At 38.3% G+C, this 23202-nt stretch overlaps 2 protein-coding genes across 2 annotated transcripts in view; both read left to right on the forward strand.

Moving 5' to 3' along the window:
• Positions 1-9542, forward strand: part of TBX20 (T-box transcription factor 20) — a 56760-nt gene extending 47218 nt beyond the window's left edge. The window contains exons 7-8 of the mRNA XM_001105053.5: positions 2460-2572; positions 4262-9542. Of these exons, the coding sequence (XP_001105053.2) occupies positions 2460-2572; positions 4262-4602 (454 nt within the window). The 3' untranslated portion in view covers positions 4603-9542. The remainder of the gene's footprint in view (positions 1-2459; positions 2573-4261) is intronic.
• Positions 9543-21255: 11713 nt separating this feature from the next.
• LOC699789 (putative C-mannosyltransferase DPY19L2) overlaps positions 21256-23202 on the forward strand; it is a 118157-nt gene continuing 116210 nt past the window's right edge. Inside the window, exon 1 of the mRNA XM_028845868.2 lies at positions 21256-21857. Coding sequence (XP_028701701.2) covers positions 21521-21857 — 337 coding nt within the window. The 5' untranslated portion in view covers positions 21256-21520. The remainder of the gene's footprint in view (positions 21858-23202) is intronic.

A 23202-nucleotide genomic window follows, 5' to 3' on the forward strand; every position in this document is an offset into this window, starting at 1 on the left:
CTAACCATGCAATTTAGTCATTTCATCCTTAGGTGTCTTTCCAAGATAAATAAAAGTATATGTCCATTTATTAAAAAGTATGCATAAATATGTGTAGCAGCCTCATTTGTAACATTCAAAAACTGAAACAAGTCAAATATCCATCAATAAGTGAATAAACCATAATATATCCATGTAATATAATGCTACTCATAGCAAGAAATATTAATGTATGGCCCAATATGATAAATCTTAAAATCTGCTGAGTAAAAGCCAGATAAAAAAGAATATATTAGATAAGATTTCATCTTTATAAAAGTTTAGAAAATGCAGACTAATCTGCAAAAACAAATTATATTAGTGGTTTCCTTGGAAAGATTTGTTGCAATGGGGACCATGGAGCATAGGAGCTTGAGGAAGCTTTCGTAAGTGTTAGATATTTTCATTATTTTACTTGTGGCAATGCTGTCACTGGTGCGTACATATGTCCAAACTGATCAAACTATACACTTTATTTTTATTTTATTTTTTTAAGACGGAGTTTCACTCTTTTGTCCAGGCTGGAGTGAAGTGGCGTGATCTCGGCTCACTGCAACCTCTGCCTTCAGGTTCAAGCAATTCTCCTGCCTCAGCTTCCTGAGTAGCTGGGTTTATAGGTGCCCAGCACCATGCCCAGCTGATTTTTGTATTTTTAATAGAGACAGGGTTTTGCCATGTTGGCCAGGCTGGTCTTGAACTCCTGACCTTGGGTGATCTGCCCGCCTGGGCCTGCCTAAGTGCTGGGATTACAGGCGTGAGCCACTGGCCCCGGCCCCGTACACTTTAAATATGTGCCACTTTCTGTATTTTAATCATATCTTAATATAGTTTTTTTTTGTTTGTTTCAAGATCCCTAGTTGATTCAAACATACACACAAGTTTGAGAATCACTACTCCAATCCTTCAGGTTCCTGGTTTCACCCCGCAGAGGCAACCTCTTCTAGGCAGTTTCTTGTTCTGGAAACTGGAACATTCTAGAAATCCTATGCACGTGCAGCATATGTGAACATACATATCCTGTGTTCTAACTTCACAAATGGTAGCATACTTTACATATCATTCTGTATTTTACTTTTTTCACTTACTGCATCTTGAAAATTATTCCATATCTGTACATATGGAATGACCTCATTCTTTTTGACACCTATGTGTTAATGCTGTGTTATTTTGACAATATGAGGTGGTGCTTTCTTCTTACTCTAAAACCGTTTGAGAATAGAAATATAACTTAAATAGTTGCAGAATTAATTTTCCTTTTAGGCATATCCTTAAGTCCTCATAGTCATACTATATATTATAAAATGCCTTCATCTATGTGGGTATACAAGCTTTCTACAACACCAAATTTACTATGAATTAGGTAGTAATTTTTCGCAGGTAAAGTTTGCATATTTATGTGAAATGTTGAGAAGTGTTAACATTTTAAAAAGTTATTATGACATTTTATTTGCTGTGCTTATTCCCTCAGTATGAAATGTGGTGTTTTGTTTGTCCTTCCTTATTTAACACGTATTTTATAAGTCCTCTTTTGTCCTTCGGTGGTCAGTTTGGCATTGGTCTTTGGGCCACAGCTGTTCCAGAAATGTGTGCCATGCAGACTAATCTGTTATCAGTATGCAGTTTTGGCAAACAAATTGGCTAAAATTGTACTGTCTTTTTTTGTTTTTGTTTTTGTTTTTTAAAGCAGAAGGTCAAATTGTCCAATGCCAAAATAATTTTTTATTTTTTAAAGTTAACCTTACTCTTTGGTTGATAGACTATGTTACAGGAGGAAGACCATCTACAAAACAATGTACCAATTTACCTAGAGGCTAAAACTCCTTATTGGCCATTTGTGTTTTCTTCATGGGTTTTTTGTAATTTTCAGTCTTAGAGCAACAAGGATCTTAGTGTTCATTATCCATATTGTACTATAATCTATGAATTTGTTTGATTTCTTGGTGCGTATTAGAGTCTTTTGATGACTAATGAAAATTTGAACTTTTTGCTAACATTTCATCAGTTGTTGGATCAGTGCAATTTGTATCAACTGAGTATTTGTTTTGTATTTGTTAGCTGATGAAGTCAGTAAGAAGAGTCATTGCAGCTCCTTGTAGTAAATTCATTCACTGATTATTTTTCACATCATGGAATTCCATATTCCTGTGGTCAGGTTTCATAGCTCCTGTTCACCCCTTTGTCCTTCATTTTAAAGTATTTCAGGGGATTGTCCATGTCCTAGTCAGTCATGTTTGCTTGCAGTCATACACCTGAGGTCATGTCTCTGAGGAGTCACTGTACAGTAGAATAAATGTACATGTTTTGAATTTCATCTTTCTGTGCAGTGGTTGCTTTTTGGCTGAGAAAATGGCTTTACTGATTAGTGAGTTACCTCTAAGACCTCTCTCTATCTCTGAGTCCTTTACATTTTAGTTAACCTGTGATGTGTCACTCTAACCTAGGGAAAGTGTGGAGAGCCTGATTCAAAAGCATTCCTATGCGCGCTCACCCATCCGTACCTATGGAGGAGAAGAAGATGTCTTGGGGGATGAGAGTCAGACAACCCCAAATCGAGGTAAGGTAGCTTCCAAGGCCATGGAATTGCTGGGAGCCAGAGCACCTAAAGGAGAATGGGGGCAGGTCGTTGATGAGACGGCCAGTCCTCAGAGTACACGATGCCCGGAAAGGATTTCAGGAGCCTCCCTGGGAAGGAAGAGCCCCTATGCTGATTCTCACACATTTCATTATTTTGCCTTTGAATCATAGGCGATGATGCTGCCTGCAGGTTTGTTTTTTTTAGTGAAAGAAACTGAGCCTTTGAGTCAGGGATCAGGAGTTACTTGTCCATGATTTAGTACATAAGAGCTGTTGAACTTTGGGGTCAGTCCCCAAGTCCTTCTGAACCTCAGTTTCATAATCTGAAAATCAGGGAATATATCTGTTCCATCTGTGTCAGGAATAATTTGTTAGAATCAAAGACCAAAATAGAAAACACTTTTAAAAGAGGATTTTCCTAATGAAGGATATTACATAGAGGCAGTGGCCCCAATGTTGACAGCAGAAACTGAACAAAGTTTCTCTGTTCCCAAGGCTTAGAGAGCAGCCCTCTGCATCTGGGAAGAGAGTCCAGAGAAAAGAGCTCAGAGGTGCTCCATTCTGGGAACAGGGAAGTTCGTGTAGGGAGAGAGTCCTCTGTCATTGTTTTATGTCCTTAATATGAAATTATATAATCCGTGAAAACATAGGACATTTCTTATTACTCAGTCCAAGTGAACCACTAGTATTACAGTTGACTCTTGAACAACACAGTGGTTAGGGAACCAACTCCTGTGTGGTCCAAAATGTGCATATAACTTTTGACTTCCTAAAACTGAACTACTAATAGCCTACTGTTGATCAGAAGCCTTACCTGTAACTTAAACAGTCAATTCACACATATCCTGTGTGTTACATGTATTACATTCTGTATTCTAATAAGAAATCAAGCTAGAGAAAAAGTTATTAAGAAAATCATAGAAAGGAAATATATTTACTATTCCTTAAGTGGAAGTGGATTATCATAAAGATCTTCATCCTCATCTTCACACTGAGTTGGCAGAGGAGGAAGAGGAGGGGTTGGTCTTGCTGTCTCGGAGGTTGTAGAGGCTGAAGAGGTGGAGGAGGTGAAAGTGAGGCAAGAGGGGTCAGGCACACTCAGTGTAAATTGTATTTAAAAATATCTGCATGTAAGTGGACCCATGCGGTTCTAACCACTGTTGTTCAAGGGTCAACTGTGTACAGTCAGAAAATTCAGTGTCAACTCTATTCTACATTTCTGGATGCTGTGGTAGGAAAACTTACTTTCTTAGGTTCTCACAACAGTTTTGGAAACCAGACAGCTTGGAAGAGATTTAATACATTCAGTCTTCCTTATGACGTTACAGAGGTCAGAACAGATATCAGGTATTTGCAGTTTCTTTTAAGAGAATCAGGTCATTAACTGCAGGCAGGGTATTAATGTTTTGGCCACTCTGTGGGAGGCTGCAGGCTATCCAATGAGTTGTCTTTTTCCATTTAGTAAATTCTCTATTCCATGGAGGTGTAAATATCATCTTCTTATCTAGAAAGGTGGATTTGCCTCATGACAGATCTCATGTGTGTTTGTCTTTCTAAATTACAGATGTATTAAATATTCTTAAACACAAATGGATCTTTACAGATAATTTAATTCTTGATCTGTATATTGACACAGTGTTTCCAGTCTAATGAGTATTTTTCCTTACAGGGTCAGCCTTTACAACATCTGATAATTTGTCTCTCAGCTCCTGGGTATCATCTTCTTCCAGTTTTCCTGGGTTTCAGCACCCACAGTCCCTGACTGCTCTTGGCACCAGCACAGCATCCATAGCAACACCCATTCCTCACCCCATCCAGGGTTCTCTGCCACCATATAGCCGACTGGGAATGCCTCTGACCCCATCGGCCATTGCCAGCTCCATGCAAGGGAGTGGCCCCACATTCCCTTCATTCCACATGCCGCGATACCATCACTATTTTCAGCAGGGGCCCTATGCTGCCATTCAAGGACTACGCCATTCCTCTGCTGTGATGACGCCATTTGTATGACTCTTCTAAAAATGGAGACCCAGAATGCGCAAATGGGTATGGAAATATAGGACAGGGCTGGGTGGGTGGGATGTGGGGTATTGGAGCAGGGGCTTTCCAGGAGACACAGGACCTATCAAAGAGAAGAGCTGGACTCACAATAAAACCTACCACTGAGGGAATGCACCATGGACCAGGATTCATCTGTAGTTGAGGGACAGCTCTTGGGTTCAGGAGAGAATCCATGTAAAGTTCTCAGCCAGCCTGAAAGTTTAATAATACAAGGCTGATGAATCTTAAAGTGCATTATTCCTCATGGTTAAAACGCTGTGTTGATGCGGTAATGTATAAAATCACTGTGTATAGGGTTTCTTTCTGCTTTTCACAGGATAAAAGAATCTTCAAAGAGGCCATACTATATAGCATACTGACCATAATGACTAACTGAAGTCAATTTATCCCTGTAGAAAAGGGGAGCCAGTAGAGAAATACTTGTAGTGCCGTAGCATAAGCATGTTTCATTTTCTTTTGTGTTAGTCTGCTGGGGAAGGAGCTGAGATAATGCTAATGCATCCTGTTTTGTGGATGAATACATGGTAATGACCTCACAAAGTTCTATTTGTAATACTGAAGGGCCAGTAACCAACAAGCTTGGTTTTCATAGTCTTCTTTCTTCCTAGTTTTCTTTATTGCAAATACTTGCCAGAGTTAGGTTTGGGGCTAGGGTTATGGAGGAAAAATCTTCCATGTACAGTTTTGAAGCAAGAGCCTCTCTATATTACATGGTAAAACTGAAGTTTGATTTTTCTGGGCTGCGTTCTAAACACACTACTGACGAATTCACTGAGGAACACTCCAAAGCCTAGGCATGATGTTATGTGAGGCTTGCTTTCACTTACAGCTGCAACAGAAGGATGGTGATTCTATTCCAAAAGGATTTCTCTGCCATTAGTGCCAGAGGTCCCTTCATTTTCCTTTAGTTTTGGGAAACCTTGTGGATGTTAAAATGCATCTGGACAAATTCTCATTTTCAGTAAATCTGCCTTGTTTTTGCTGCCACTGATTGACAAGGATTTGAGAATGACCATTCTAAATGCCAGGATAGCCATGATTTAACCTGTGCTCCTGAGTGGAAACGTGTCCATACATCTAATTTGGCCTTTTTCCTTACTGTGTTACATTTAGTGACTCCTTTACCATTTTGCTAGGTCTGTAATCTTAAATTGCTTGATAACATAATGGCTTCATAACTGAAATGTTGGCAGTTCTTATAAGTCAACTAAAGCATTCTTCTACTTTATTTTCAACTTTTGCTATCTTCTTAAGCCTTCCTTTAATGTTTATAATAGCAACAAATTATATTTTAGTTATATATGACCTGTATATTGTTTTTGAACAGCATATATAGATATATATATATATAAGCATTTACAGTCAGGGTAACACATTTGGCATTTTGCAACAATTTATTTCCCTAATAACATATTTAATGAAATTAATAGTTTTTCAACTTCAGATTTAATGCACTTCAACTACAGGATGTAACCTGTCGTCTTAGCAAATTTCTCCAAAACTCTAATTTAATTTTTTGTATGTAATATTCATTCTACTCTTCTTGCTACAAAATTATTGAATCTGTTAAAAGAGATGGGAAATATTTCTACTGACAGTAGAAGTGTATTTTGGGGGAAATGCAATATACTTATCACATCAGACTCCCGTGGGATTTTATTTGGTGGTTTTAATATTAGCCTTTTCCATATCACATGCTTTTGTGGGCACTTCCAGCCTGTGAAACAAGGCATCATGGCACAGCCTGTCTAGGTGATGCTGTTGTTGGATTTTGCACTTGCTATTCTCCACTATACTCTGAAGTTTACTTACAGAAAAGCATAGGCTGTGTTAACAAAGCATCTCACGATCCTACAGCAAACACTGTGGGCTAATTTTTAACTTGTTGCATGTTATGCTGTAGTATCCACAGGTAGTTTGTTTTCAAACAAAGTACAGGTGTCATTTCTTTAAAAAACCTGTTTTGAGTAATGTTTAAACTATCCATAGAGCTAGGATAGGGGTTTACTATTTAATAGCTGGCCTGTTGCCAGTGCTCTTTTGAATATAGAGTACTGCTGCTTAAAGCAGGAATAACAAAAGATGCTGTTTTACATAATGCTACTCAATACCTTGATAACTTACTGGTCTACTAAGGTGAAATCTGTGTCTGAATTTTATTTTCAAACAGGATGAAAAGATTGTTTTAATACATACTGTTTTGATACATACATTTAATACATACATTTCTGCCAATCTGCATGTCTCAAAGATATTTGTGTGTTTTTGTTAAATATGGTTTTACACTAGTATTTCCTGACTTCATAATTTTATTTTGTAATTAAGCAATATAAGACTATAAATAAGAGTGCTTAGAGAAAACAAAGACTAGTCAGACCTAAAATCTAAATTGGATGTATATTTTTAAGTATTATCCGAACCAGAGAAAAGAAGCACAAGTGAAATAGAGCTTAACCTCATCAGAGTCACTTGAGTCATGGAAACCAAGGGGTAGAAATTTCCCCTCCCTGGGCCTTTCTGAGGTATCCTGGTGGTTGATTCTTATTAAACCCTTGGGAGTTTAGTATTTAAAATTCCAAAGCCCATTCTGGCAAAAGTAATTTCAAGAACTACATATTTAATGGGAAAGCCAATTGAATAATAAAGGCCATGAATTATAATATATTTGGCATATATTCAGGGTTCCTCCCACCTCTCTCCCCAAGCCATGAGTATATTATAGTGTCAAAAAGCATGGCTAATGGGAAGTGCTGCTAAAAAGAGGTCCTGCCAGACGTGCTTTATCTAATCCTGAGGAATTAATTCAGAACTTAATAGGTTTTGCAGTTGTGGTTTGTTTTTAAAATATCAATAATTCTGAAGATTCAATTTTTTTTTTTTTTTTTTTTTTTTTGAGACAGAGTCTCAGTCTGTTCCCAGGCTAGAGTGCAGTGGCATGATCTTGGCTCACTGCAATCTCTGTCTCCTGGGTTCAAGCAATTATCCTGCCTCAGCCTCCTGAGTAGCTAGGATTACAGGCAAGCGCTACGATGCCCAGCTAATTTTTGTATTTTTAGTAGAGATGGGATTTCACCATGTTGGCCAGGATTGTCTCGATCTCTTGACCTTGTGATCGGCCCACTCAGCCTCCCAAAGTGTTGGGATTACAGGTGTGAGCCACCGCGCCCAGCCTCAATTTTTTTTTTTTTTTTTTTACTAACTTAGTCTTCTCCTCTCCTCTGTCTACCCTTAGCAATATGTAGGTAAACATATCCAACTTGTCTAACACATCACAGATTATTAGTTAACAAGATGTAGATTAATGAGCTTATATTGTATTGCTGGATCTTTTGAGTTAATAACAATGGTAACTTGTCCAGAAGGCCTACCGTCATTCCTAGTAGGTGGGCACAGAGTAAGAGATATTAAGAAGCTTCCTGATGAATCATCATCTAGCAAAGGCCCTGTGTACAGCTATATTGTAGGAGTTACACTGACTTCTGGGGCATTCCAAGGTCTCCCCTCCTTATCCATATCTCTGTCATTTTGCTTCTCCAGCCACAACACACACTTTCCTCTCTAACTGCTCCCTTCCCACCAAAAAAGAAAAAAAAAAACCCTCTGAAAGGCCAAGGAATAAATATTCTTAGAAGTAAAGCATCCTTATCCCATGCTGCCTTTTTCAAAAGGATGTTGGGATAAACAGCCTGAAAGGCTGTCCTGCTTAAATATAAGCTGATTTATATTGAGAAAAATCACTTTTGAATAAAGAGGATGAAATGACTTTACACCCCATTAAATACTCAGTCAAGCTTAGCCATGACTCAGTAACTAAAAAGTTCAAAAAATCCAGTTATGTAATGTGCAGAGTAACAAATTGCAAGAAAAACAACTTAATCTTCCAGTGACTAAGTAAGAAAAACTGTTGTCACTATTAAACATGTAGGAAATTGATAATTATTACAAACAAAGCAATACTTTACCCTAAATCTAGACAAATCACTGGACAGATGATAAGATTTTCAGCTTTCTCCTTTAAAGAGCTGTGCCTGGCTGGAGGATGGGTTTTCTAGAAGTTTTTATGTTATTTTAAAATTACAGATTTTTTTGTAAACACGCAAAGGGAAGGTTACAAACTCCTTAAACTTTAGAAAACCATCAAATCCTTTCTTTGCTACTTATATTCTATGCCAATTATAATATTCCAAGACTTACCTTTCTTCAGAATGCTTAAATATGGAAAGGTTTATTTATAAATATTTGATCGGCAAATATTCCATATGTATTTTCTAGCCCTTCTTTCTCTGTCCTTCCCTCAAATAACTTCATTACCCTCTCCTTTGTAAATGAAATATCTTGATAAGAAAACAAAATCATTTTTGTGAAATCATACATATGGACAAAAAATACAAGTTGTATTTTACTTCTAGTTCATTAAAATATTGTGTTTAGTTGGATTTTTTCCTCCCTTATTTTCAGAAACGTAAAAGAAATTGTTTTATTTCCTAATGGATAAAATTGGATATAGCCTCTTTAGTAGACACTATCACAGTTCTGTTGTTTGCTGTGTTCATTTGCTTAATGAATTGCGTGAGAACAGTCACTGTAATGAAATGTGTGTGCTGGGGGTTGGGGGAAGGGCATGGGAAATGTTTTATGAAAAAAGTTATAAGCCTAATACTATGAAGTAACATCTAATGCAGTTCTTTTTAAGTGCAATATATTTATTTCTGCTAGAAATATATTATCAACCTTATGTAATATTTGAAGCATTACATATTATTTGTAAACAGCTTAAAATTATATATTACCCCAATTGTACATAAGTACAAATGTGTGGATATTAGTTTCTTTCATTAAAAATGGTGTTTTTTTTTTTTAAATATATATGCACCCATTTACACCTTTCATTCTCTTACACTGTTTTATGATGTTTGGTACCTGTTTCCTCACCTGACAAAAAGGATTAGATAAGATTGTGGGTTCCAACTGGCCACTCACAGGCTGGACACAGCCTGGGATTACTGCACAGTGTTTTGGGTTTGTCTTTAGTCGCATTTGAAAACATTTGGAAAAGACATTGCTCTCAAGTTCTCACCATTTTCCATTTTCTGCACTCAGTGCCCTTCACTCGTGTATGCTACCCAATGAACCCTCAGAATCACATGATTTTGCACCTCTCTGTACTGAATTATACTGAAGACTCCATAAAACGTAAAAACTCCTGTATCTTATTTCAGCCATGAGCACTTGGATATGTTGTAATGATATTACACAAACCAGAATGACACCAAATAAGATTAGCCAAATTATAAGTCTTAATCCTCCTTCCACATGACAGCCCTTCAAAATATTTGATGTTATCATACCTCCTGCTTTCAAAAGTCTACTCTATTACCCTTAAATTTTTTGTGCATGCCTAACAGCAACCTTTTAGAAATATTTTATTTGAAAGAATTTCATGCTTATGGAAAAGTTGCAAGAAGACCGTAAAGAAACCCTGTACACCCTTTATGCAGATTCACAATTGTTAAGCTTTTGCCCCATTTACTTTATCGTGTGCATTTGCAGTGAGTAGTGTGTGCATAAACACACATGCACCTGCATAGATATGTAATATATACAAATTATTTTTCTGAACCACTTGAGAGTAAGTAGCATGTCATGCCCCATTATCTCTAAATAGTTGAAAGTGTATTTCCTAAATACAAGATTTCACTAAATAATCACAGTAGAGTTAGCAACTTGAGGAGATTTAACAATGGTACAATACTGTGATGTATCATCTATATTCCAGATTTATCAAATGACCCAGTAATGTCTTTTGTAGCATATCTTTTCTTCAGTACAGACCCACTTCAAGATCACATATTGCATTTAGTCATCATGCTACTTTAGTCTCCTTAAATATAGTATAGCTCTTCAGCCTGTCTTTGTCTTTCCTGACAGAAGGATTCCCATTGTGTTAGAAATCATGAATTCATACTGATACCTCCAATTCCAATGCACTCCCACAGAGTCCTCTTTTCTTGCTTTGCCCCATTCCATATCTGTATGGAATACAGTGGAAGAAGGCTCAACAATTACCTCTACATATTTATTTACTCAACTCTACCATACACTTAAAACTAATTTCGGATTGCTTCACCTGTACAACTACAATACACAAACCTTCTAAAAAGAGGTCAGGGTTTGTTTGCATTGTTTCTGTACTACTCAACTACGAGTATATAGCCAAATGATATGTTGAGCAGTTACTTTGATTAATTCATTTTTTTGTCCTCCTGGATACTTATGTTACGCATAATACAAGTGGGTTTATTTGTTCGGTTTGTTTGGAGTTTTAATGGATCTTTTCCTTCCTATTTTTTATTGATTTTTTAAAAAATAGAAAATAATGTGCTTCCAACAAACTCATAGATCTAATAAGTGATTATGGCAAGGTTGAATTATAGCAAGGTTAAAGGATACAAGATTAATACTTAAAAAGACTTTCCTATATACCAGCAGTGAACAATTGGAATTTGAAATAAAGTTATATCATCACTAAAAAAAGAAAAAAGAACAAATAGGTATAAATAAAATTTTCACAAAAGCTATATAAGGAAAACTACAAAACTTTGATGAAAGAAATCAAAGAAGATCTAAATAAATGGAGAGATAGTCCATGTTCATGGATAGGTGGACTCAATATTGTGAGGATGTCTGTTCTTCTCAACTTAATCCATAGATTCAATGCAAACATAACCAAAATTCGAGCCAGTTACCTGTGGCTAATAACAAACTGATTCTAAAGTTTATTTAAAGGCAAAAGACCCAAAATAGCCAACACAGTGTTGGAGAAGAAAGACAAAGTCAGAGGACTTATGCTATCCAACTTCAAAACTTACTACAAAACTATAGTAATAAAGACAGTGTACTATTAGCAAGAGAATAGACAATTACATAAATGGAACAGAGAGCCCAGAACTAGGCCCATATAAATATAGTTAAATGACCTTTGACAATGGAACAAAGGCAATTCAGTGCAGAAATAATAATCTTTTCAACAAATGGTACTAGAACAACTGAATATCCACATGCAAAATAATAAGTCTAAACACAGACCTTAAATCTTTTGCAAAAATTGACTTAAATGGATCATAGCCTTAAATACAGAATGCAAAGCTATAAAACTTCTAGAAAGTAACAGGAGAAAATCTAAGTAGTTTTGGTTTTTTAGGTACAATACCAAAAGCACAATCCAGTAACAAAAAAATTAACATGATGGACTGCATGAAAATTAAAAACTTCTGTGAAGAACATAGTTAAGAGAATAAAATGACTAGCCACACTCTGGGAGTAAATATTTGCAAAAACACATATCTGATAAAGGATTCGTATTTCAAATATACAAAGAGCTCTTAAAATCCAACAATAAGGAAAGAAATTATGGGCAAAGGATCTCTCTAAACAGATACTTAATCAAAGATATACAGATGGCAAATAGGCATATGAAAAGATGCTCAACATCACATGTGATTAGGGAGTTGCAAATTAAAATATGAGTTACAACTACATACCTATTAGAAGAGCTACAATTCAAAACACTAGCAACACTAATGCTGGTGAGGATGTGGAGCAATAGGAACTCTCATTCATTGCTGGTGGAATGCAAAGTGGTACAGCCATTTAAAAAGATAGTTGGCCAACTCCTTTCAAAGCTAACATAGTCTTATCATATGATCTAGCAAGTATGTTCCTGGGTATGTACCCAAGTGAGTTGAAATTTTATATCCACTTAAAAATCTGCACATGACTGTTGACAGCAGCTTTATTCATTAATTGCCAAAACTTAGAACTAAGATGTCCTTCAATAGGTAATGGATGAACAGTCTGTGGTACATTCGTTATCCATACAATGGAATATTTTTCAGCAATAAAAAGAAATGCACCATCAGCTGTGAAAAGACTTGGAGGAATCTCAAATACATATTGCTTGTAAAAAAAAGGGCTATATGCTGGGTGGTTCTAATTATATGACATTCTGGAAAAGGCAAAATTACAGAGATGGTAAGAAGATCGGTGGTTTCCACGGTTTGGGGGGAGAGAGGGAGAAATGAAGGGATGGCTCACAGGTGATATTTAGGCCAGTGAAATAACTCTATGATGCTACTGTAATAGTAGATACATGAAATCATGCATTTGTCAAAATTCATGCAACTGTGCAACTCAGAGTAAGCCATAATGTAAACTATGGACTTTTTAGTCAATAATGCACCAATATTGGTTCACCAATTGTAACAAATGCACTACAATAATGCAATAGTTTAATAATAGGAGAGACTGCCAGGGTGGGGGAGAGGGGATATATGGGACTTCTATATTCTCTACTCGATTGTTCTGTAAACCTAAAACTGCTCTAAAAATAGCCTCTTAGTAAAACAACAACAACAATGAGATACCACTTCACAACCACTGCAATGGCTATAATTATAATTATAATTATATATATATGGAGAAATTGTAACCCTTATATATTGTCAGTAAGAATATAAAATGGTGCAGTCTGGCAGTTCATGAAAAGGATAAACAAAAGGTTACTTACTATATGACTCAGCAATTCCACTCCTAGGTGTACACCTAGGGAAAATGAAGAGATATGTCCACACAAAAACCTGTACACGAATGTTCATAGCAGCATCATTCATGATAGGCAAACAGTGGAGACAACCCAAATGCCCATCAACTGACAAATGGATAAATAAAATGCAGCATATCCATATTATGGAAGATTATTCAGCTATAAAAAATGAAGTACAATAAATGTTACAGCATGGATGAACCTTGAAAACAGGATGCTAAGAGAAAGAAGCCGGTCAAAAAGGACTACATGTTATATGATCCCATGCATGTGAAATGGCCAGCATAGAAATATCCATAGAGACAGAAAATAGATTAGTGTGTGCCAGAGGCTGGAAGGAGGGAGGAATGGAAATGACTGCAAGTGGGTATGGGGTTTCTCTTAGGAATAGTGGAGATTTAAATTCTGTTTACACTTATAACTGAGACACTGCACTAGCCCTTTAAATATATCCAAATTTTAATTTTTTAAAAAAAGTCTACCTTGCTTTTATTGAACCCAGGTATACAGCCTTAATTAGGAAATATAAAAGCTGCAAAACTCAATGGTTTTTCTACTAATGGATTATAAATTGTCACTGATAAGTATCTCAAAAAGAGTTTCAACAGATGGTAGCAAAGATGAGGAGAGCATTTTAAAGTTCCATATTTATCATTAGGAGATGGGTCCATATGTGTGTGAAAGCAGAGCTCTGCTGCCCCTAAAAAATCTGGTGGTCTTGATATAAATACTTACTATTTATTTAGGGCTGTCTCACTCTCCTTATTCTCTAGTTGCCATTTAGGCTGCTAGTAGATAGAAGTAATCAGAAAATAGGAACAAGGAGGCCCACCCTACTTAGAGACTGGGCAGTGCAGGTGAGAAGGAATCAGAGGAATAAAGGCAGGGATAAGGGAGAGGCCAGGTTGGGGCTGGGCGGAAGAGATGAGAGAGAGATGAGTTCAGCCCTCTGGGTGGGCAATGACAAGTGTAGGTACTGGAGGACAAACTGCGGGATAGATTGCAGAGTAAGACCCTCCGGGTGGAGTCTCAACACATAGCTGGAGGCAGAGGAGGAGGGAAGGGAAAAAGTGGTAAAAAGAGATCTTAGTACTGTATGACTCAGCAGGTGCATCTACCTAAATATGTGTACAAATACCAACTAGAATCAAATAAGTTTAAAAGACCTTATTTAGGCCATGTCATCTAAAGTATTTTATAGTTGAGGAAATCAGAACTAGAGAAACAAAGTAAATTACCCAAAGCATACTGGGCCTAGTCTAGTGATATATCTTCATCTCTATATTATAATCAAAGTTCAATCTTAAATCAAGCTAAAATATAATGTAAAACACAGCACACAGATTCATTATGTATCATTGGCACTTTTACTATGTTTTACATTTAATATGCCGAGAAATACTCTGAAACTCATTCTTTAAATCATTTCCTGTTTGCTCCCAAAATACTTGTCTCTAATCCTACTGTAACATCATCATCTACATTTCTGTTACATTAGGATTAGAGACAAATTCTGTTTATAAATAACTCCAAGAACAGTTTTGTTTTGTTTTTGTTTTTGTTTTTGTTTTTTTTGAGATGGAGTCTCGCTTTGTCACCCAGGCTGGAGTGCAGTGCCATGATCTCAGCTCACTGAAAGTTCCGCCTCCTGGGTTCAAGCCGTTCTCCTGCCTCAGCCTCCCAAGTAGCTGGAACTACAGGCGCCCGCCACCACGCCCGGCTAATTTATTGTATTTTTAGTAGAGACGGGGTTTCACCACGTTAGCCAGGATGGTCTCATCTCGATCTCCTGACCTTGGGATCCGTCCGCCACGGCCTCCCAAAGTGCTGGGATTACAGGCATGAGCCACACCGCGCCCGGACAAGAACAGTTTTTATATTTTACTTTCATGTTGAAAATCAGTCAGATTTGCGTCAGCCTCAAATAAAGTGTTTATGTAAAATTAAATGAGCACTGGCAGCAAGCTGCACTTTTTTTTTTTTTTTACTAAATGGGGAAAATGGACTAATATAGTAGAGGCTTTTGCTTATTAATATTGAATGTAGTAATTCTTATATTAGTTACTTTGGTGGTAAATAAAAATAATCTCAATATGATGGAGTTTGTACATGGTATATTACCATCAAATCCAGGGAAAAATGGATTTTGTAGATTTGGGGGGCATGGTACATGTATATAAGTATAGTTGTGTATATGTTGGTTAAGTCATTTAACAGTGATAACTGAGTACCAATCTGGTTCAAATGAATGTGCATATAGTATGCAATTCTGCAGTCTCTCTACTTGGAGCTGAAAAAATCTCCCAATTAATTTATGGATCACCTCCCTCCCTTTGAATAAGACATGCCTTTATGAGGCATGTCTTATCTGATAAAGGCTTGGAGTTGTTTATAAGGTATGTCTTATCTGATATAGGCCTGGAGCACTACATGACCAGGGCATGGGTGGCTTACAGAGCTCTAGTTTTTTGGTTTTGAGTTTTTTTTTTGGGGGGGGGGGATTAGGAGTGGGGAGTGGATAGCCCCCTCATGGACACAGAAAATAGATTGGAACTCTTTGAAATTCCAACTTGTTATTACAGATGGCTTTCTCCCATAGTCCAAAAGACAGCTAAGTGCAAAGTATTACTTACTTATGCATTTATATCTAAACTTGCTGTATGCTTCACGGCAAGTTGGTGTCTTTCCACTTTCTCCTTGATGAAGCACCTGCATCCAATATGAATTTAAAGAGGCTCTGTAAAGTAATTCAACAGCAGCAAATATGCTATTTAAAAATGAGACAATCCAAGATATGTAAACCCAAGAAGGGTTTTAGACTGAAGCAGTTGTTTTATAAAATAAACATGTCCAAAGACACTTTTTTAGTGGAGGCAACTTGCTGAAGAAGAATTTGAAAGGATCTTTTAACATTTATAAACAGACCAATTTGAAATTACCTAGAAAATAAGTAAGCTCCTAACTATCCTAAATATATATGCACCCAATACATGAGCACCCAGATTCATAAAGCAAGTCCTTAGAGACCTACAAAGAGACTTAGACTCCACACAATAATGATGGGAGATTTTAACACCCCACTGTCAACATTAGACAGATCAACGAGACAGAAAGTTAACAAGGATATCCAAGAACTCAACTCAGCTCTGTACCAAGCAGACCTAACAGACATCTACAGAACTCTCCACCCCAAATCAACAGAATATACATTTTTCTCAGCACCACATCGCACTTATTCCAAAATTGACCACATTGTTGGAAGTAAAGCATCCTCAGCAAATGTAAAAGAACAGAAATTATAACAAACTGTCTCTCAGACCACAGTGCAATCAAACTAGAACTCAGGATTAAGAAACTCATGCAAAACCGCTCAACTACAAGGAAACTGAACAACCTGCTCCTGAATAACTACTGGGTACATAATGAAATGAGGGCAGAAATAAAGATGTTCTTTGAAACCAATGAGAACAAAGATACAACATACCAGAATCTCTGGGACACATTTAGTGTGTAGAGGGAAGTTTATAGCACTAAACACCCACAAGAGAAAGCAGGAAAGATCTAAAACTGACACCCTAACATCACAATTAAAAGAACTAGAGAAGCAAGAGCAAACACATTTAAAAGCTAGCAGAAGGCAAGAAATAGCTAAGATCAGAGAAGAAATGAAGGAGATAGAGACCCAAATATCCCTTCAAAAAATCAATGAATCCAGGAGCTGGTTTTTTGAAAAGATCAACAAAATTGATAGACTGCTAGCAAGACTAAAAAAGAAGAAAAGAGAGAAGCATCAAACAGACACAATAAAAAATGATAAAGGGGATATCACCACTGATCCCACAGAAATACAAACTACCATCAGATAATACTATAAACACATCTACACGAATAAACTGGAAAATCTACAAGAAATGGATAAATTCCTGGACACATACACTCTCCCAAGACTAAACCGGGAAGAAGTTGAATCCCTGAATAGACCAATAACAGGCTCTGAAATTGAGGCAATAATTATTAGCCTACCAACCAAAAAAAATCCAAGACCAGACGGATTCACAGCCAAATTCTACCAGAGGTACAAGGAGGAACTGGTACCATTCCTTCTGAAACTATTCCAATTAATAGAAAAAGAGGGAATCCTCCCTAACTAATTTTATGAGGCCAGAATCATCCTGATACCAAAGCCTGGCAGAAACATGTTTGAATTTGTAGAAAAAGTCTTAGAGAGGTATAATGAAAATGAATAAAATTACTAAATAAAATAACTATGAGATCCCAAGATTTTTGCCACCATCTTTGAGAATAACTAATGCTGATAAACTAGAGACAAATACTTTGGTGCCAGTTCCAACTCCTTGCACTGTACAAAGGGGGAAAAGTATCTTAATGCACAAGAAATTATGAGACAGCACAAATAAAAACCAACCTTTTATGCATAAAGTTTCAATTAAAGTGAAATTCATACTTTAAATTACCAAATTGTAACTGGAAAAGTTTGTAATGTTTTCAAAATGGTCTTCACTGAAATACCTCTATCTAGCCTGGAGGCTAGAGATGGAACTTAACTATCCACTTAAATTTATATCTATGTATTTGTGCGAAGTTAAAACTTTAATAAATTTTCTGAATCAATTAAAACAAAGTCATTATTATTTGGAAAACTAAATCTTGGCCATGATGAATATCTTAATTATTTTGACATATGATATATGCAATGTAATTTTTATGTGGGGTTACATTTGGAATTTTCCTGCATTTCATATTTAGTAAATGGATTTATTATAAGAACATGATTTTTTTAAAAAAATGAATTAAGTAACTGAAAGTTTTGAAATTTTCATTTACAGATCATTATTGCCATCTGCTGGTTACATAGTTTAATTGCATTTTTTAAAATTCCCATTTACTAACGGACAAAGGAAAAACTGAGGCAAGTTTTAGATATCCATAACTGGATTAGAGATCTCTGTGTAAGACAAATAATTCGCAGCCAGGTGCAATGGCTCATGCCTGTAATCCCAATATTTTGGGAGGCAGAGGCGGCAGGAGTGCTTGCGGCTAGGAATTTTAGACCAGCGTGGGCAACATAGTGATACCTGTCGCTGCAAAAATAAACAAATTAGCTGTGTGTGGTGGCCTGCACGTGTAGTCCAAGCTACTCAGGAGGCTGAGGCAGGAGGATCGCTTGAGCCCAGGAGTTCAAGGTTGCAGTGAACACCATTACACTTTAGCCAGTGTGACACAGTGAGACCCTATCTTGAGGAAAAAAAAAAAAAACTAAATCATGAGGCATCTCTGTTTCAAAGATAAGATAATGCAAGAATATATTGCATCATATCTAATTATAATGTGCTATTTTAATTGTTAATTCATCATAGATTAAATTATCAGCCTAACTCCTTTAAGTTATTGTCGTTAGTTATTATGCAGCTAAAATGTGACTCAAATAACCATTCAAAATAACAAAGTCAAAATAAGGGACCACTGTTAGAGAAGCTGTAAAAACATGAAAACATCCATGATTCTATTTAACCGCACATAAAATTAAGTGTCAGGATTTCCCTCTTATACACAAACCTACTCCTCTCCTTAGTAGGAGTAGATACATAATTATTTAGGCAACTATCTCTCAGTTAACTAATGAACCTAAAACATGTATTACTGTTCAATAATTACTAACATATCACTGGATGACAAAGAAACCAAGTAAGCAAAATATTAATTGGAAGTGCTGGCAAAAATAGCAATTACTTTTGCACCAACCTGAAAATACTCACTAGTGCCCTATAGGATGGCCAGTCTAGAACATAATAAAGGAACATTTGTTTAAGCACGTGCTGTGTTTTTGATGCTTCATAAGTATTCATTCATTCAACCATACCATCAGTAAGACAAATATAGCTGTCTTCATTTTTCAGATGAGGAAATTAATCCTAGAGTGGCTAAATTACTAGCTCAAGGTCATATATTGGTAATATTCCTATATGAGTCCTCTATACAGTATTCTTCCTATATGAGATTTAGAGCAGCATATGGCACACAGTTAATTTTATGTGTTCACTAAACATATGAATCATAAAATATATCCTGCTTTTTTCCTTCAACACTACTGTGTCATGACTATTTTCCTATTTCATTAAATATCCATGCAAAATGACTTTAGTGGCTGTAATGCTTCACTATATGAATGTTTCATAACTTAGTGTTTGACACTGAGGCCATTTCTATTTTTCAACGATATAAATAATAGCACAATGAACATTCTTATAAAAATATTAATTTTTTAAATGATAAAAATGACCAGATTTGTACTTTCAAGGGCTAGACCATGGGTAAGAGCATTTTATATCCCACCAGGACACCAAGAGATGCAAAAGGCAATTGGAAATTCCAGAAAAAACAAACTGACCAAAAAGAAAAACAATCACTCCACTTTATTAGCTGTTAAAACTTGGGCAAATAACTACATCCCTGATGCTTGATTTTAAAATGTGCATATAGTTATTGCATGAATTAAGTGAGAAAACATTTTGAGCACCAAACACAATGCCAGGAATGTAGAAATGCTCCTTGAAAAAATCTCCTAAAACAAAATATGAACAGTAATAGCACTTACTGAATTTAAATGAGTGACAAGATAAATAGTACTGTCAGTTAAGTGCTCTAGACCTTCAGAAAAAGCATAATTAATATGGGCTGGAGAAATGGGCTGGGGCTTGGAAGGTGATAGCATTCAGATGGGCGGGGAGAAGAGGATGTAAAAGCCAAGGGGTGACTTTTCCATGTGAGTAAAGGAATTCAGCAGTTATGGTGTCTCAGGCTGTGGACCTCACCTGAAATGACTGGGATGGAAGATTTGTGCCCGAGAAAGTGGGAAATTAAAGTTGAAAATGTATATGGGGCAATTATTGAAGGCATTGGTGAGCAAGCCTAGGACTTGATTTGTGGGCTATGGGGAGCCATGAACATTTTTGTGCTGTGTTGCATCAGGAAAAAATTAACCTGACCACGATGAGCCATGATTTAGACGGGTCAGTTAGGATATGGGAGTTCAATTTGATCCATCATCAAACAGATGGGAAGTGAAGCGGTGTGGGCTCCAGCATGGGGCCGTGACAGAGGACACGGAAAATGTCAGCGGTCCCAGTGCGTCTGTGCCAGCCGCTTTGGCCTCCTGAAGGGCTGCGCGGTGACTGGGAGCTAAGCGCTCCCCTCTTAGTTGGTCCTGGCTGGTGCTGAAAGTGCTTGAGCACACCGCTCCTAGGGCTGACGACCTCTCGGAACCTTACTGGAAAAGCATTTTGCTTTAAGATTCAGTAAACGGTGTCCGGTGCCAAGGAACTGGCGTCAACTTGAGGCTCTGGGGTCAGACCCACCGGACTCAGGCCGGCTCTGCCACGTGTCGTCCGCAGTCTCGGCCCGTTCCCTCAGCGTTGACAACAGGCACTGACTGTCCGATACCCCCGCGATCGTAGGAGAGCAGAGACGTTCCTAATGCCGGGTGCACCACGGGCGGGTCCGTTAGCTTCCCTGACACACTTCCTACAGTCATTTCTTGCAGCTGAGACCTTCCCCTTTAATACCTCGTTAATTAACGTGTAACCTTTTGGTTAAAATGTCAAAGCTAAGACTAACCCCGAAGGAATGAAGCCACGAGAAGTTTTTCAGACTTAGTCGCGCAAGGTTATGGCCCGAAGCGGCGCGCGGGGAAGCGACTGGCAGAGCTGTGCGCACACGGGGTGCTGCGGGCGCTGGGGAGAGTGTGGAGAGGCTGCGTGGAGCTGCACGCTCGGGGTGGGGGGCGGGGGCTGCCCTCCAAGTGAAGCGCTTGAAGGGCGAGCGGTGATGGGTTCTGCGCCAGGGGGGCTGGCAACGTGTGGGGAGCTGTACATGGAGCTGCGCGCAAGGTGGCGACTGCACGTGCGGGCTTGGGGACTGGGCGCACTGGGGGCTGCAGGCGCTGGGGAGGGTGTGGTGGGCTGTGCGTGGTGCTGCCCTCACCCGAGGCTGCACGCTCGGGAAAGCGCGGAGGCGGGGGTGCTGCGAGCGGTGGGGAGCACGTGGGCGGACACGCAGGGACTGCCAGCGCGAATGGCTTTGACCGCACGCGCCCCACCCCACATTTCACAGTCGCTATGGCGACCGGGAGGTCCGCAACGGCTGCGAGGATAAGTCCGTTGAGGCTGCCAGGCGAGTCAGGCCTTTCTGAACCTCGCCCGACTCGCCTGGGCTGTGCCTGAAATTGACCCAGCTCCACCAGGGATTATGAGAAAACAAGGAGTAAACTCAAAGCCGCTACAATCTTCCCGCCCCAGCCAGCCTAAGCGGCGGCGCGGGGCCTCCCCCTCCCGGGAGCCGGAGGTGGAGGAGGAGGTGGGAAGATCGACGCTATGCGGCGGGAACCTGCCAAGGGGCGCCAGGAGGTCCTCCCCGCGGAGGATCCGAAATCTGAAAGCGCGAAAAGGCTTGGAGCTGGAGGTGATGGCCAATACATTTCTTCTCGGCCCCTTCCAGTTCGTCCATAATTTCCTGGCGCAGCTCCGGGAAAAGGTGCACGAACTGCAGGCGCGGCGGTTCTCCAGCAGGACCACTCTCGGCATCGGTGAGGAGAAGACAGGAGAGCCCTAGAGGGAGCCGCATGGCGCTTTTCTTGAGTCTTGAAGGAGAGCAATTTAACAAGCAAGGGTTTGTGGGTGCCTAGTAGTAAATAATAGCAAGGTCCGAGTAGAAAGGAGTTGGCCAAAGATCTTGTCGCTGAACAAGGGGAGAGAGAGAGATGGGGAGTATATTAGTTTGACGGGCTGTCAGATCGCAGAGTGTTTTAAGGTCTAGGAGTTTTAAAGACTGAGGGGAAGGATCAAGGGAAGAGGATGAGATGAAGATTCCAAGAGAGGAAATAATTAGCGGAGCAAAGGTTGGAATACTTGGGAGGGTAGAATTAAAGGCACAACTCTGAGAAGCTAACTGTGGAAAAGAGGAGAGAGAATTCCTTTTCTGAGATGACAGGAACTAGAAAAGCGAGGATTACTATACGGAGAAATGTTAAAGTGGAGATAAAAGAAGTTGGGAGTGCTGGCGACTCAATGGTCTGTTTCAGTGAAGTATGAGGCTGGGTCACCTTCCGAGGTGAGATTGATAGGATGCCCGGGTCCAGGGGACATGCTTCTGTCACAGCTTGGAAAAGGCATGTGATAAGCCCTTCAAGCATTTAGAATACTGGCATCACTACACCGTATCCTTTTTTTTCAGATGTGTTATGTGGGTTAAGGGAGGGAGTGAGAGACACAGAAAGATTTTGAGCATCTTTGGAAAGCTGGATGAATTTCGTAGTATATTTGACCTTTTCCTTATATATCATCTGAAGAGTTTTTGCCAGTGTATATAATTGTTAGGAGAATTAGAAATAGGATACAAATATAGTTGAATAGGATAGTCTCTGTATATTTTAAAATTAATGAAGCCTAATAACAGTTAATGAGCATCTTTACAACTTTTTACAATTTTCAACCTTTTAAAAATTATAGCAACCGCACTTGCAGACAGTCCAGAAATACACCATGGGCCATACTTTGCCTATCTTGATATAAAACAAGTAAATCTGAGAAGTATTTAAGATAATTCCAGGACAGTTAGTGATGTAGGAAAAGATCTGGATAAGCATGGTTGAGAATTTCAACATTGCAATTGTTTAATTTTTAAAAATTTAATTTCTTCAATAATTATTGAATTAATTTGCATTTATTTTGTTAGCCAAGTGGAGTAATTTTTGAATTTTTAAGAGGCTATTATTGGTGGTTATAAGATGACCTGCCAAGTATATTTGGGATAACCATAAAAAATACCATTATAAAATCTCAGAGGGGAGGTAGGACTTCTGGAATAGCCAAGGAAATGCACTCCTCCATGACGACAGTGAAAATACTTGGAAAATTATCAAAATCATTTTC

Source organism: Macaca mulatta, chromosome 3 (assembly GCF_049350105.2).
Source record: "Macaca mulatta isolate MMU2019108-1 chromosome 3, T2T-MMU8v2.0, whole genome shotgun sequence".
Lineage (NCBI taxonomy): Eukaryota > Metazoa > Chordata > Mammalia > Primates > Cercopithecidae > Macaca > Macaca mulatta.